At 43.4% G+C, this 17,271-nt stretch overlaps 1 protein-coding gene across 1 annotated transcript; it reads right to left on the bottom strand.

Annotated features, from left to right (window-relative positions):
• Positions 1 to 13,734: 13,734 nt before the first annotated feature.
• Positions 13,735 to 14,724, bottom strand: LOC123450685 (histone H2B.4-like). The gene has a single exon (XM_045127819.1). The coding sequence runs from the start codon at positions 14,657 to 14,659 to the stop codon at positions 13,763 to 13,765; it is 897 nt and encodes a 298-aa protein (XP_044983754.1). The 5' UTR covers positions 14,660 to 14,724; the 3' UTR covers positions 13,735 to 13,762.
• Between the last annotated feature and the right edge of the window lie 2,547 nt (positions 14,725 to 17,271).

The raw sequence follows: 17,271 nt of genomic DNA, 5'->3' as shown, positions 1-17,271 counted from the left end.
TTCTGATATATCAATTAATGAAAAACTTAGCAAATCATTATCCTTGTCGGGCAGGGTTTGGAAGCGGTTCAAGTGCGTGACTCCCGGTATCGAGCCTGAGAAGCTAACCTTTAGAGCGGCTCAGGTAAGTAGTAGTATGATATACTTCTATTTTCAATACATTTATGATGCTAGATTATTATTTTGATTATATATATTCTATTCTCGTAAAGTGCGACCAGCAGCCACGGGGAACGCATCTATGCGGATACTATGTTTGCGAGACCATTCGCACGTTTACCTCTGAGCACAAGGATCACAGATTCGACGTAAGCAATGAACATTCACACCTCTATTTTTACCCGTCATTCTTTGTTATCATGATTGATATTCATATTCATCTCCTCTTCTTATATAGTACACGGCCATGAGGATGAAGGTCCTACCAGAGCAACACGCGATTGCTGTTGCAGAGGAGCTTGCGACCTTTCTCAGGACGGAAGCTATAGATGACAAAGGACGATTTAGTGTAGCTAGGGGCCATTACTGATGTTCGTCCATGTAATCGAATAGACGGGCTCTAGTCCCGATAATTCAGATCTGCATATAATTGTATATACATGCTCGCTTGTAAGATAAGTTAATCTTATATATATATATATGCATAATTATTTCTATTTAAATTATATGAAAACTAATTCCCGAACACCAAACGAGGCATCACGTTAATCTCCCGAACACCTAAACCCTAAAACCCTAAAACCCAAAAAATAATTTCATTCAAAAAAAAACCCAAAAATAAGCAAAATCTGAAACTCTTTAGTCCCGGTCCGTGTAACGAACCGGGACTAAAGGGCCTGCCCCTGGGGCGCTACGAGGCGCCCACGTGGAGCACCTTTAGTCCCGGCTTGAAACAGGCCCGGGACTAAAGGCACCTTTAGTCCCGCCCCTTTAGTCCCGGTTGGTGAACCGGGACTAAAGCCCCTTACGGGCCGGGGCTAAAGGCCCCGTCCCCACTAGTGTAGCATCTGGGTCCTAGAACCAAACGTGTTATTTGCTTAGTACTAACTTAGTGATGTAGCACTAGCTCAGTACTATAGCACTAGCTTAGTGCTACTTGTAGTAGTGGTAGGTTACTATATGCTAAGGGAGGTAAATTGGTAAGTGTATCAAGGTGTTCTATGGTAATGGGGGATTTTCCGCATGTGGGTTCCAAAAGAAAAATTGGTCATGGCTAAGTACTATCGTATTATTGTAGTACTAGCTAGCTTAGTGTTGTAGCACTAGCTTAGTACTGTAGCACTAGTTTAGTGCTAGGTGTAATAGTGGTAGGTTACTATATGCTAACGGAGGAAAATTGGTAAGTGTATCAAGGTGTTCTATGGTAATGGAGGATATGTGGCATGTCGGTTCCAAAACCAAAATTGGTCATGGCTTAGTACTATCTTATTATTGTAGTACTAGCTTAGTGCTAGCTATAATAACACCAAGGTAGTACATGGTAATGGAGGTAAATCTGTAAGAGCGTCACAGTGTTATATGCTAATAGAGGTAAAGTGGTAAGAGTAGCAAACTTATATATGATGGTGATGAATCTCAATGAATCTTGGTTGTAAGCCCAGTCTTCCACTTAGAATGTCTGATGCGTATTTGAGTAATTCCCAGCATATTCAGCTCACCGCCCATTGGGAAGGAACTCTCGAGGTGGTCGATGACAACACATCGATTGGAATAACTTAGCCAATGGGATGTGCCAAGGTCCCCATTCGTGTGTCGGGGCGGGCAACCAACACCAACTCGTTTGCTAGCTGCTTGGATTCATACTTTTCTATTTTTCGTTATTATCCGGTGCAAACACCAACAATTAATCGAAATGCAAGATGGAATTTAATGAAACAAATCAGTAATAAAAGCATCTAGGTGGTTGATCTATAGAACTTTTCCTCTTGGATAAATTTAATCCGAGGTTTTGTGTGGCCTATGGGTCCCAAAACGAAACCTTGTATTGGCTTAGTACAAACTTAGTACTATAGAGGTAAAGTGGTAAGCGCAACAAACTTATTATATGATGTTGATGAATCTCAATGAATCGTGGCTGCAACAACAATCTTCCACTCAGAATACCCGCTGCGTATTTAAGTAATTCCCAACATATTAAGGTCACCGCCCATTGGAAAGGAACCTTGGAGGATGCCAACGTGGACACATCGATTGGAATAGGTTAGCCAATGGGACGTGCCAGTGTTCCCATTTGTGTGTCGGGGTGGGCATCCAACACCTGCCTTGTTTGCTAGCTGCTTGGATCCATACTTTTCTGTTTTCCGTTATTGATCGGGTGCAAAGAAAAAACCGTTGATCGAAATGCAAGATAGAATTGAATGAAACAAATCAATAATAAAAGCATCTGGGAGGTCGATCAGAACAACGTATACTCTTGGATAAATTCAATCTGAGGTCATATGTAGATTATGGGACCCAATCCAAAACCTTGTATTGTCTTAGTACTAACTTAGTGATGTAGCACTACCTTAGTGCTAGCGATAATAATGGTGAGGTAATATTTGGTAATGGAGGTAAATCGGTAAGAATGTCGAAATTTTATATGGTAACGGAGGTTATGTCACATGTGGATCCGGAAACCAAACTGTGTACTCGTATACTACTAACTTAGTACTTTAGCACTACGTTAGTGGTAGCTATAATAGTGGCAAGGTATTGTATGCTGATGGAGGTCAATTGGTATGATTTGAAACTGTTATATGGTAATGGATGTTCTGTAGCACCTGGGCCCTAGAACAAAACGTGTTATTAGCTTAGTACTAACTTAGTGATGTAGCACTAGCTTAGCGTTGTAGCACTAGCTCAGTACTATAGCACTAGCTTAGTGCTACTTGTAGTAGTGGTAGGTTACTATATGCTAAGGGAGGTAAATTGGTAAGTGTATCAAGGTGTTCTATGGTAATGGGGGATTTGCCGCATGTGGGTTCCAAAAGCAAAATTGGTCATGGCTTAGTACTATCGTATTATTGTAGTACTAGCTAGCTTATTATTGTAGCACTAGCTTAGTAGTGTAGCACTAGTTTAGTGCTAGGTGTAATAGTGGTAGGTTACTATATGCTAACGGAGGAAAATTGGTAAGTGTATCAAGGTGTTCTATTGTAATGGAGGATATGTGGCATGTCGGTTCCAAAACCAAAATTGGTCATGGCTTAGTACTATCTTATTATTGTAGTACTAGCTTAGTGCTAGCTATAATAACACCAAGGTAGTACATGGTAATGGAGGTAAATCTGTAAGAGCGTCAAAGTGTTATATGCTAATAGAGGTAAAGTGGTAAGAATAGCAAACTTATATATGACGGTGATGAATCTCAATGAATCATGGGTGCAACACCAATCTCCCACTTAGAATGCCCGTTGCGTATTTAAGTAATTCCCAACATATTAAGGTCACCTCCCATTGGAAAGGAACGTTGGAGGATGCCGATGTCGACACATCGATTGGAATAGGTTAGCCAATGGGACGTGCAAGGGTCCCCATTCGTGTGTCGGGGCGGGCATCCAACACCGGCCTCGTTTGCTAGCTGCTTGGATCCATACTTTTCCGTTTTCCGTTATTGATCGGTCCAGAGACCAACTGTTGATCGAAATTCAAGATAGAATTGAATGAAATAAATCAATAATAAAAGCATTTGGGAGGTCAATCAGAACAACGTTTACTCTTGGATAAATTCAATCCGAGGTCATATGTGGACTATGGGTCCCAAACCAAAACCTTGTATTGTCTTAGTACTAACTTAGTGCTATAGCACTACGTTAGTTCTAGCTATAATAATGGTGAGGTACTACTTGGTAATGGAGGTAAATCGGTAAGAACGTCAAAATTTTATATGGTAATGGAGGTTACGTCATATGTGGGTCCGAAAAGCAAACTCTGTACTCGTATACTACTAACTTAGTACTTTAGCACTACCTTAGTGGTAGCTATAATAGTGGCAAGGTATTGTATGCTGATGGAGGTAAATCGGTATGATCTGAAACTGTCATATCGTACCAACGAGCGGCCCTTGAAGCAGGGGATTCTTCAGGCGAGTGTCCCACGGGAGTACTATGGCCGCCCCGAAGAAATCCATATCGACTTTGATGAACTCTTCCAGATGTACAATGGCGACGCCCTCGACAAATCGCTTATGAGTTGCTATTGTCTGTAAGTTTTTCAATTCGTTGTCTACATATAACTTGTTTAGTTATTTCAATTCATTGTCTATATATAACTTGTACTCTATTATGCAGAATGAAGATTGTGGATTGTAAAAAAAAGAACATCCTAAATATTGGGTTTATTGACCCAGATAAAATACATATAGCGACACTAACTGATAAACCCAAGGAGACGGAGGAAAACCTTCTAAGGTTTCTAACATATCAAAATTTCTGTGACCACATACTGTTTCCATACAACTTCAGGTGAGGGTCTTTACTCTGTTGTGTCCATTCACTTATAAGTGTAATTGATAAGTTACTTACACACATATATATATACATGTGGAGCTTCCATTGGATTCTGTTGGACATTCAAATTGATAAGGAAAGAGTTGATGCCTTCGACCCATTATAGAGACCCTTGGAACAGTTCCAAAGCCTGCAGGACATGCTCCAAGGGTAATTTCAATCATTCTTGCGCTCTATCGGTCTCTTTCGATGATTTTCTGATATATCAATTAATGAAAAACTTAGCAAATCATTATCCTTGTCGGGCAGGGTTTGGAAGCGGTTCAAGTGCGTGACTCCCGGTATCGAGCCTGAGAAGCTAACCTTTAGAGCGGCTCAGGTAAGTAGTAGTATGATATACTTCTATTTTCAATACATTTATGATGCTAGATTATTATTTTGATTATATATATTCTATTCTCGTAAAGTGCGACCAGCAGCCACGGGGAACGCATCTATGCGGATACTATGTTTGCGAGACCATTCGCACGTTTACCTCTGAGCACAAGGATCACAGATTCGACGTAAGCAATGAACATTCACACCTCTATTTTTACCCGTCATTCTTTGTTATCATGATTGATATTCATATTCATCTCCTCTTCTTATATAGTACACGGCCATGAGGATGAAGGTCCTACCAGAGCAACACGCGATTGCTGTTGCAGAGGAGCTTGCGACCTTTCTCAGGACGGAAGCTATAGATGACAAAGGACGATTTAGTGTAGCTAGGGGCCATTACTGATGTTCGTCCATGTAATCGAATAGACGGGCTCTAGTCCCGATAATTCAGATCTGCATATAATTGTATATACATGCTCGCTTGTAAGATAAGTTAATCTTATATATATATATATGCATAATTATTTCTATTTAAATTATATGAAAACTAATTCCCGAACACCAAACGAGGCATCACGTTAATCTCCCGAACACCTAAACCCTAAAACCCTAAAACCCAAAAAATAATTTCATTCAAAAAAAAACCCAAAAATAAGCAAAATCTGAAACTCTTTAGTCCCGGTCCGTGTAACGAACCGGGACTAAAGGGCCTGCCCCTGGGGCGCTACGAGGCGCCCACGTGGAGCACCTTTAGTCCCGGCTTGAAACAGGCCCGGGACTAAAGGTTAGGCCTTTAGTCCCGCCCCTTTAGTCCCGGTTGGTGAACCGGGACTAAAGCCCCTTACGGGCCGGGGCTAAAGGCCCCGTCCCCACTAGTGTAGCATCTGGGTCCTAGAACCAAACGTGTTATTTGCTTAGTACTAACTTAGTGATGTAGCACTAGCTCAGTACTATAGCACTAGCTTAGTGCTACTTGTAGTAGTGGTAGGTTACTATATGCTAAGGGAGGTAAATTGGTAAGTGTATCAAGGTGTTCTATGGTAATGGGGGATTTTCCGCATGTGGGTTCCAAAAGAAAAATTGGTCATGGCTAAGTACTATCGTATTATTGTAGTACTAGCTAGCTTAGTGTTGTAGCACTAGCTTAGTACTGTAGCACTAGTTTAGTGCTAGGTGTAATAGTGGTAGGTTACTATATGCTAACGGAGGAAAATTGGTAAGTGTATCAAGGTGTTCTATGGTAATGGAGGATATGTGGCATGTCGGTTCCAAAACCAAAATTGGTCATGGCTTAGTACTATCTTATTATTGTAGTACTAGCTTAGTGCTAGCTATAATAACACCAAGGTAGTACATGGTAATGGAGGTAAATCTGTAAGAGCGTCACAGTGTTATATGCTAATAGAGGTAAAGTGGTAAGAGTAGCAAACTTATATATGATGGTGATGAATCTCAATGAATCTTGGCTGTAAGCCCAGTCTTCCACTTAGAATGTCTGATGCGTATTTGAGTAATTCCCAGCATATTCAGCTCACCGCCCATTGGGAAGGAACTCTCGAGGTGGTCGATGACAACACATCGATTGGAATAACTTAGCCAATGGGATGTGCCAAGGTCCCCATTCGTGTGTCGGGGCGGGCAACCAACACCAACTCGTTTGCTAGCTGCTTGGATTCATACTTTTCTATTTTTCGTTATTATCCGGTGCAAACACCAACAATTAATCGAAATGCAAGATGGAATTTAATGAAACAAATCAGTAATAAAAGCATCTAGGTGGTTGATCTATAGAACTTTTCCTCTTGGATAAATTTAGTCCGAGGTTTTGTGTGGCCTATGGGTCCCAAAACGAAACCTTGTATTGGCTTAGTACAAACTTAGTACTATAGAGGTAAAGTGGTAAGCGCAACAAACTTATTATATGATGTTGATGAATCTCAATGAATCATGGCTGCAACACCAATCTTCCACTCAGAATGCCCGCTGCGTATTTAAGTAATTCCCAACATATTAAGGTCACCGCCCATTGTAAAGGAACCTTGGAGGATGCCGACGTGGACACATCGATTGGAATAGGTTAGCCAATGGGACGTGCCAGTGTTCCCATTCGTGTGTCGGGGCGGGCATCCAACACCGGCCTTGTTTGCTAGCTGCTTGGATCCATACTTTTCTGTTTTTCGTTATTGATCGGTGCAAAGACCAACCGTTGATCGAAATGCAAGATAGAATTGAATGAAACAAACCAATAATAAAAGCATCTGGGAGGTCGATCAGAACAACGTATACTCTTGGATAAATTCAATCCGAGGTCATATGTGGACTATGGGTCCCAAACCAAAACCTTGTATTGTCTTAGTACTAACTTAGTGATGTAGCACTACCTTAGTGCTAGCTATAATAATGGTGAGGTACTATTTGGTAATGGAGGTAAATCGGTAAGAACGTCAAAATTTTATATGGTAATGGAGGTTAAGTCACATGTGGGTCCGGAAACCAGACTTTGTACTCGTATACTACTAACTTAGTACTTTAGCACTACGTTAGTGGTAGCTATAATAGTGGCAAGGTATTGTATGTTGATGGAGGTAAATTGGTATGATCTGAAACTGTTATATGGTAATGGATGTTATGTAGCACCTGGGCCCTAGAACAAAACGTGTTATTAGCTTAGTACTAACTTAGTGATGTAGCACTAGCTTAGTGTTGTAGCACTAGCTCAGTACTATAGCACTAGCTTAGTGCTACTTGTAGTAGTGGTAGCTTACTATATGCTAAGGGAGGTAAATTGGTAAGTGTATCAAGGTGTTCTATGGTAATGGGGGATTTGCCGCATGTGGGTTCCAAAAGCAAAATTGGTCATGGCTTAGTACTATCGTATTATTGTAGTACTAGCTAGCTTATTATTGTAGCACTAGCTTAGTAGTGTAGCACTAGTTTAGTGCTAGGTGTAATAGTGGTAGGTTACTATATGCTAATGGAGGAAAATTGGTAAGTGTATCAAGGTGTTCTATGGTAATGGAGGATATGTGGCATGTCGGTTCCAAAACCAAAATTGGTCATGGCTTAGTACTATCTTATTATTGTAGTACTAGCTTAGTGCTAGCTATAATAAGACCAAGGTAATACATGGTAATGGAGGTAAAATCTGTAAGAGCGTCAAAGTGTTATATGCTAATAGAGGTAAAGTGGTAAGAGTAGCAAACTTATATATGATGGTGATGAATCTCAATGAATCTTGGCTGTAAGCCCAATCTTCCACTTAGAATGCATGATGCATATTTGAGTAATTCCCAGCATATTCAGCTCAGCGCCCATTGGGAAGGAACTCTCGAGGAGGTCGATGACAACACATCGATTGGGATAACTTAGCCAGTGGGATGTGCCATGGTCCCCATTCGTGTGTCGGGGCGGGCAACCAACACCAACTCGTTTGCTAGCTACTTGGATTCATACTTTTCTATTTTCCGTTATTATCCGGTGCAAAGACCAACAATTAATCAAAATGCAAGATGGAATTTAGTGAAACAAATCAGTAATAAAAGCATCTCGGTGGTTGATCTATAGAACTTTTACTCTTGGATAAATTTAGTCCGAGGTTTTGTGTGGCCTATGGGTCCCAAAACGAAACCTTGTATTGGCTTAGTACAAACTTAGTACTATAGAGGTAAAGTGGTAAGCGCAACAAACTTATTATATGATGTTGATGAATCTCAATGAATCATGGCTGCAACACCAATCTTCCACTCAGAATGCCCGCTGCGTATTTAAGTAATTCCCAACATATTAAGGTCACTGCCCATTGTAAAGGAACCTTGGAGGATGCCGACGTGGACACATCGATTGGAATAGGTTAGCCAATGGGACGTGCTAGTGTTCCCATTCGTGTGTCGGGGCGGGCATCCAACACCGGCCTTGTTTGCTAGCTGCTTGGATCCATACTTTTCTGTTTTTCGTTATTGATCGGTGCAAAGACCAACCGTTGATCGAAATGCAAGATAGAATTGAATGAAACAAACCAATAATAAAAGCATCTGGGAGGTCGATCAGAACAACTATTACTCTTGGATAAATTCAATCCGAGGTCATATGTGGACTATGGGTCCCAAACCAAAACCTTGTATTGTCTTAGTACTAACTTAGTGATGTAGCACTACCTTAGTGCTAGCTATAATAATGGTGAGGTACTATTTGGTAATGGAGGTAAATCGGTAAGAACGTCAAAATTTTATATGGTAATGGAGGTTAAGTCACATGTGGGTCCGGAAACCAGACTTTGTACTCGTATACTACTAACTTAGTACTTTAGCACTACGTTAGTGGTAGCTATAATAGTGGCAAGGTATTGTATGTTGATGGAGGTAAATTGGTATGATCTGAAACTGTTATATGGTAATGGATGTTATGTAGCATGTGGGTCCTAGAACCAAACGTGTTATTTGCTTAGTACTAACTTAGTGATGTAGCACTAGCTTAGTGTTGTAGCACTAGCTCAGTACTATAGCACTAGCTTAGTGCTACTTGTAGTAGTGGTAGCTTACTATATGCTAAGGGAGGTAAATTGGTAAGTGTAACAAGGTGTTCTATGGTAATGGGGGATTTGCGGCATGTGGGTTCCAAAAGCAAAATTGGTCATGGCTTAGTACTACGTATTATTGTAGTACTAGCTAGCTTAGTGTTGTAGTACTAGCTTAGTACTGTAGCACTAGTTTAGTGCTAGGTGTAATTGTGGTAGGTTACTATATGCTAACGGAGGAAAATTGGTAAGTGTATCAAGGTGTTCTATTGTAATGGAGGATATGTGGCATGTCGGTTCCAAAACCAAAATTGGTCATGGCTTAGTACTATCTTATTATTGTAGTACTAGCTTAGTGCTAGCTATAATAACACCAAGGTAGTACATGGTAATGGAGGTAAATCTGTAAGAGCGTCAAAGTGTTATATGCTAATAGAGGTAAAGTGGTAAGAATAGCAAACTTATATATGACGGTGATGAATCTCAATGAATCATGGGTGCAACACCAATCTCCCACTTAGAATGCCCGTTGCGTATTTAAGTAATTCCCAACATATTAAGGTCACCTCCCATTGGAAAGGAACGTTGGAGGATGCCGATGTCGACACATCGATTGGAATAGGTTAGCCAATGGGACGTGCAAGGGTCCCCATTCGTGTGTCGGGGCGGGCATCCAACACCGGCCTCGTTTGCTAGCTGCTTGGATCCATACTTTTCCGTTTTCCGTTATTGATCGGTCCAGAGACCAACTGTTGATCGAAATTCAAGATAGAATTGAATGAAATAAATCAATAATAAAAGCATTTGGGAGGTCAATCAGAACAACGTTTACTCTTGGATAAATTCAATCCGAGGTCATATGTGGACTATGGGTCCCAAACCAAAACCTTGTATTGTCTTAGTACTAACTTAGTGCTATAGCACTACGTTAGTTCTAGCTATAATAATGGTGAGGTACTACTTGGTAATGGAGGTAAATCGGTAAGAACGTCAAAATTTTATATGGTAATGGAGGTTACGTCATATGTGGGTCCGAAAAGCAAACTCTGTACTCGTATACTACTAACTTAGTACTTTAGCACTACCTTAGTGGTAGCTATAATAGTGGCAAGGTATTGTATGCTGATGGAGGTAAATCGGTATGATCTGAAACTGTCATATCGTACCAACGAGCGGCCCTCGAAGCAGGGGATTCTTCAGGCGAGCAGCCTCGCAGGACCAACGTTCCCGCAGACGAGTGACCTCGCAGCATGAGATGCTTTCGGCAAGCACCGGCGCTCCAGCCCGCAAGTGGCCTTGCAGCACCGGATACTTCTGACGAGCGATGTCGCAACATCTGGCTCACAGCACAACGACGACGGTGCAGCACCGCCTTGCGGTAGGTCGTCGTAGCATCGGCATGAAGCAGGGCATGACTGCAGCACCGTCTTGCAGATCGAACTGGTCGTTCCAGCACCGACAATGACGTTGCAACACCGGCGTTGCTGCATCTCATGTGTTTGTGAGAGAAGAAAAAAGGATAAGGATGTGTTTGTGCGAGAAGAAAAAAGGACAAAGAAAGAGAGAGGGACAGAGAAAGGTGATAAGGCTACTCCCAATGCTCCATCTTGTAGAGGTGCTAAGACTGCCACATAGGTAAAAAAATTGATGTGTCAAGCTAATTAATAGGAGAGAGATGAGTGTGGTGACATCGGAAAGAAACAATGCTAAGCGCCTGAACCTAGGCGGGGTCGGCTCTGTGATTTCAAAGGCCCCGGTGTGAACTCCACCAATGGGCCCAATAAAGAGAAAAATCCTATTCGATACATGAACATGTATAATTGCTATAAATTCATAAAAGTAATCATTTTTTACTAAATTAATATAAAAAATCCCTGTCTTTGTTCCAAACCAAGTATCATGAAAGTTACAGCCCGCAAAAAACATATAGAAGTAGCATGCTAACCTCCACTAATCATGAGAAACGAGACTTTCGTGCATTTTTTGACGCAAAATCATCAATGAATGACAGCCAGGTAGATGTTTTTAAGTAACATGATTACGCTGCAAGTCAAGTCAGAGACGCGAATACGAGATGAGAGATTGATGATTTGAGGCTTTTAGATTGAGAGTTTGAGACCACCAGAAAATATTCACTCATAAATTAGGAATAGATTGATCTGACAATTACCTTCTAAATGATGATCTTGTCGATTTGATCCCCAAACTCAGCTCTTGGTTCGATGCGGCCGTGTGGTGTCGCCATGCGTCGCATTTCCGTACTCCATGTTTCGTTGTGCGTGTTCGTCGCTTCGTAGTTCCTTATTTGATCGAGAAAAATCAGGAGGGGATTCAGAAACAAAATGCCAAGTCGGCAACTGATGCATTCCTGCGGGGACGTGTGGCTCCCGTGCGGTGGCGGTACGTATGTGGGTGTGGCTGCTTTGCGAGCTAGCTGGGCTGAGCCGCTAGGGCTGGACAGGAGTGGTTTTTTTTGTTTTTCTATCACCTCTACTCTGTAAATCTGTAATATATACATATTGCATATATGCAGACGACTCCCCGGCCACCTGAGCCCCAGCCATCTGAGCGACGGTGACCTTCCCCGACCACCATCGTAACGAATCGGCGATCTCGTTTCCCCGGTGACCTAGCCCAACCACCAACGTAACGAATCGGCCGGGGGAGGAGGATGAACCCTAGATCTGGCCCATAGATGAGGAAACAGAGATGCGACATGACATGTGAATCGCAAACCCTAGCACCCTACTACCTCATCATTTATCTTACATGATATTTACTCCCTCCGTTCCTAAATATAAGTCTTTGTAGAGATTTCACTAGTGGGCCACATACGGATGTATATAGACATAATTTAGAGTCTACATTCAATCATTTTGCTTCGTATGTAGACACCTAGTGAAATTACTTAAAAGACTTATATTTAGGAACGGAGGGAGTATAAGATAACTTTATAAGATGATATTTATAAGATAACTTCCATGCTAAGTGTAGTACCACGAGCGGGTGCAAACGACATGCATGGCCCTGGGGATGGCACCTCCATCTCTCTTTCCCGTAGAGCGCGCGCATCAAGCTGCATGCATGTCTGGTGAGTCCCAGGACCATGCATGAATGCCGTGGCACCTCCATCTCCCTTTCCCGTAGAGCGCGCGCGTCAAGCTGCATGCATGTCTGGTGAGTCCCAGGGCCATGCATGAATGTCGTGGCACCTTCATCTCCCCTTCCCGTAGAGCGCGCGCGTCAAGCTGCATGCATGTCTGGTGAGTCCCAGGGCCATGCATGAATGTCGTGGCACCTTCATCTCCCCTTCCCGTAGAGCGCGCGCGTCAAGCTGCATGCATGTCTGGTGAGTCCCAGGGCCATGCATGAATGTCGTGGCACCTCCATCTTCCCTTGCCGTAGAGCGCGCGGTCAAGCTGCATGCATGTCTGGTGAGTCCCAGGACCATGCATGAATGTCGTGGCACCTTCATCTCCCCTTCCCGTAGAGCGCGCGCGTCAAGCTGCATGCATGTCGTGGCACCTCCATCTTCCCTTCCCGTAGAGCGCGTGCGTCAAGCTGCATGCATGTCTGGTGAGTTCGAGGGCCATGCATGAATGTCGTGACACCTTCATCTCCCCTTTCCATAGAGTGCGCGCGTCAAGCTGGCTGCATGCATGTGTGGTGAGTCCCAGAGCCATGCATGAATGTCGTGTCGTGGCACCTCCGTCTCCCCTTCTCGTAGAGGGGGCGCGTCAAGCTGGTGAGTCCCAGGGCCATGCATGAATGTCGTGGCACCTCCATCTCCCCTTCCTGTAGAGGGCGTGCGTCAAGCTGGTGAGTCCCAGGCCCATGCATGAATGTCGTGGCACCTCCATCACCCCTTCCGGTAGAGGGGGCGTCAAGTCAAGCTGCACGAGAGCCGGAGAGCGTACTGAAATTGTTGTTTCCTCCAGGAGATCCGATCCATCTGATTTGCTAACAGCTCAAACATATTTATTGCATGTCCCTCGAAATGCATGCATGGTTGAAGTTGGAACACAAGCTGCTGCTGCTGCTGCTGCTTAACTAAGTAAGGAAAACAAACATTACAAACTGAACCCATACATTTCATACCATGCATACGTGTCCTGAAGATTAAGGAAGGATGCTAGCACCAATGCTACTGCTAATTAACTACTACATGACCTCTTGATTAGCTAGCTAATACTTACTGCGTAATACTACCAGGGTAGATAGAAGTACTACTACCAGACCAACAGTTTCACCAAAAGTAGTCGTTTCACCATGTATGCCAAGTTGCCAACAACGTACACCCTAAACTTGTCGAACTGACCACTAACGAGTAACGAGTAATGAGAGCATGCATATGCATGCATGCACACCGCTGCTGCCCTCTGCTTCTGATGGGATGGATGGATTGATGGATAGATGGATCTCCAGTTGAGTTAAGAGTTCATGACATGTACATGGTGACGGCCTTGGTGCCCTCGGAGATGGCGTGCTTGGCGAGCTCTCCGGGGAGCACCAGCCTCACCGCGTTCTGCACGTCGCGTGAGGTGAGCGTGGCGCGCCCGGCGTACTGCGCCAGACGCGACGCCTCCGTGGCCAGACGCTCGAACATGTCCGCCATCATCATGTCCAGCGCCTGCATCGTCTTCCCCGACGCGCCCAGGTCCGGGTGCACCTGCTTCAGCACCCGGTACACGTACGCCTTGTACCCCATGTCCACCTTGTTGCCGCCCAGCCGCCGACGACGGCGACCGCCTTGTCCTTTCCCTGTTCCTTTTCCCGCCGCTGCGGACGACGACGACATCTTCTTCCTCGCCGACGCCTCCGCCTTGCGCGTCTTGGCCCTCTTCTGCGTCGGCGTCTCGGGGCCCTCCGGCATGGGTTCGCCGTCCTCCTGCGCCGGCCTCTTCTTGGTGGTCTCGTCCTGGTACGCGTAGGGCTCCTCCTGCGTCTCCTGGCTCTGCAGCGACGCCGGCGTCTTGCTCCTCTTGCCCTGCTGCTGCTCCTCCGGCTGCGGCTTGGGCGCGCCGTCGCCTCCAGCCGGCTGGACCTCCGGTGAAGGTGAGACCGGCACCACCACTGGCACGGCAGGCGACTTGGCGGCGCCTCCTCTCTTGGCGGCGGGCTGCTTCTTGGTGGTGGTGGCGTCGGGGGTGGTGACGACCTCGACGCGGACGTCGCGGGAGCGTGAGACGTCGACGACCTCCGGCTGGTCGTCGACGTCCTGGGTGGCGGAGTCGGGGAGGATGGCGGTGGCGACCTGGACGGTCTCCTCGACCACCTTGGTCTTGGTCTTGACGACGGAGCTCACCACCTTGCTGCCGCGGCGCTTGGGAGCCATCGCTACTGCTGCTTGGCTGGTGTGGAGGGTGAACTAGTAGTGAGAGTGAAGTGGCTTTGCACAAGTGTTTGTGTTGGAGTGAGCTTCAGAGCTGGTGTATATTTATGGAGGGAGGATGGAGTGGCACGTGTAGGGTGGTCGGACACGCGGCAGGGATGTGGGTGAGACCGGCGACGTGGTAACACGGGGAGACGCGCGGTAAGAAACTGTCCAGAACGTACACTCACCCCTGTGCTGTGCTGTGCTGTGCTGTGCTGTGCTGTGTTACTAGAGTACAGTGCTGTGCCTTGGGTTTTGTGTGTGACCGACCGACACCGACGACCTCTCGACTGCATGTCTCGATGCAAGGCGTTGCGCTGCATGTCATGCACGGTGGCCTTCTTTCTCGAACATGCCATGCTTGGTTTGGTTTGGTTGGGATAATTAAGCAGCGCGCGCGGGAGCAATTCAACTCAAATCTTGGCCATGCAAAATTTGACTGCTGAGGTGATACACTGTAACGCCACGCAAGCTCTGGACGCTCTTCAGCAGAGAGAGAGAGAGAGAGGTCCGTCTGGGCTCCCTACTTCCTTTCTCTTTTTCTACCAACCAAACCAAGTAAAACGCGTGAGAAAAACAAATATAAATGAGCACTAGTGAAATAAATGAAGTTTCTAAAAGGAAAAAGTCTAAAACAAACCTTGAAGTGGTAGACGAAAGCTAAACCAAAACCTAAACTTTGAATCCCGAAAATTGGCACTCCGAACTTATAATTCCGGTCTATTTTAGACCTTAGATCTGTTTGACACGCTAGGAATACTACAATCCCAACCGGGATTACGTACTACTCCCGGAGCTGAGAATTTGGGCCTGCCCACTTTACAAGAACAAGAATTCATGAAGTTTTAAAATGTTGACGCATTTCTAAAATTGTCCGAAAGTTAAAAATGTTCTCTTTTGTTTTAGCAGAAACTCACTTTTTGTTTTTTAAATTTTTTTAGAATTTTGAAATTCTATTCACATTTTAAAAACTGTATGTGATATCTAAAAAATCACATTTGTCAAAAAACTTCAGAATTTCAATAGTTTTTCACATGCTACGAAAAATGATATGGATTTTCCAAAGTTGTGTCAAATTTTTTAAATAATGTTTTTGCAATTTCGTAAATTATATGTGTTTTGGAAAACACTGAAGAAACGAACTTCGAATTTATTTTTTGGGAAAACAAATATTGAAATGTAAACTATTTCGGAATGTACGAACATCTTATAGAGTGTGAGAACTTTTTAAAAAATCTGAATACTTATAAAAAAACTATTGCTTTGAAAAATAATCAATTTCGAAAAAGCAAACACTTTCTGAAATATATTTATTTTGAATCCAGAATTTATTAAGTGCAAACACTTTTTCTAAACTTTAAAAATGGGAACAAAGTTAAAAACCTAAACAAATGTGTAAAGAAATGTTTGTTACATCTAAAATATATCACAAGTTTAGAAAAAAGTATGTGGCATTTCAAGACTGTTCATGAGTTTAAATAAATGTGCTTGTGACATTTTCAGAAAGAAGTGTATACAATGTAAAACAATATTGCATGGTGTAAAAAATGTGTCATACCCTTAAAACAATATACGTGACAGGTGTTTGAAAAAGTTTAGATAATTTTAAAATGTCTAACAATGTAAAACAAGTCATGTAGTTTCAAAAAAAATGACGTTAAGAAATGTAAAGCATCTATTTGAAAAATATTAGCGTGTATTCAATTTTTTGGAAAACAAGTATCCAAAAAATGTAAATACGGTGTATTAGAAATATATTTGTGCTAAAAATTTACTATGGTATTAAGAATAATTAGACATGTGCAAAAAAGAAAGCTGGTTACAGGTACAGAAACAAAAGAAAAGTAAAAAAAATATGAAGAAAATCATGAAAGAAACAAAAGAAACCAAAAGTATAACGAAGAAAGAAAAACCAGATAAAGTCGGCAAAAAACTAAAGCATAACGAATGAAAAAATAAAGAAAAATCATGAAAACCAGACCAACGCGAGCGACTGCATTAATGGGCTAGCCAGTTCAGCGAATCCCAGCTAAATCCTCTGAAGGTTCAAAATAGACCGGGATAAAAAAGTTTGGTGTGCTAATTTCAGAGATTGGGAGTTCAGGGTTTGATTTAACTTAAGCGCAAGGAGTTTGATGACCATTGATGCTCTTGGGTTATGAAACTAGTGCGGACAGGGAGTACGACTATCAACATTAATAGGGAGGTGGGCCCTTTCTACCAATTCTAGAGCAGGGTTGTGCAGCGGGGCCCAATTTACCTGCTTCTTTTCAACCTCGCATTACACACCCTTACAACCATCCTCGATAAGGCGAGGGCGGCCGGCCACCTGAGAGGGATGGTGGCGCCCCTTATCTCTAGGTGGGGTCACTCACCTGTAGCATGCGGATGATAGCATGTTTATGATAGAGGGTTATGACCTGAACATCGTTAACTTGAAGTTTCTTCTCTTGTGCTTTGAAGGAATGGCAAGGCTAAAAATTAATTTTGACAAAAGCAAGGTGATCGTCTTGGTTATTCTGAGACCGAGAGGCAACAGATCATAGACAACATGAGCTGCAAGTTGGCCACCT

Source organism: Hordeum vulgare, chromosome 4H (genome assembly GCF_904849725.1).
Source record: "Hordeum vulgare subsp. vulgare chromosome 4H, MorexV3_pseudomolecules_assembly, whole genome shotgun sequence".
Classification (NCBI taxonomy): domain Eukaryota; kingdom Viridiplantae; phylum Streptophyta; class Magnoliopsida; order Poales; family Poaceae; genus Hordeum; species Hordeum vulgare.
The sequence above is the reverse complement of the archived record's forward strand: the minus strand, read 5'-3'. Positions and strand labels throughout refer to the sequence as shown.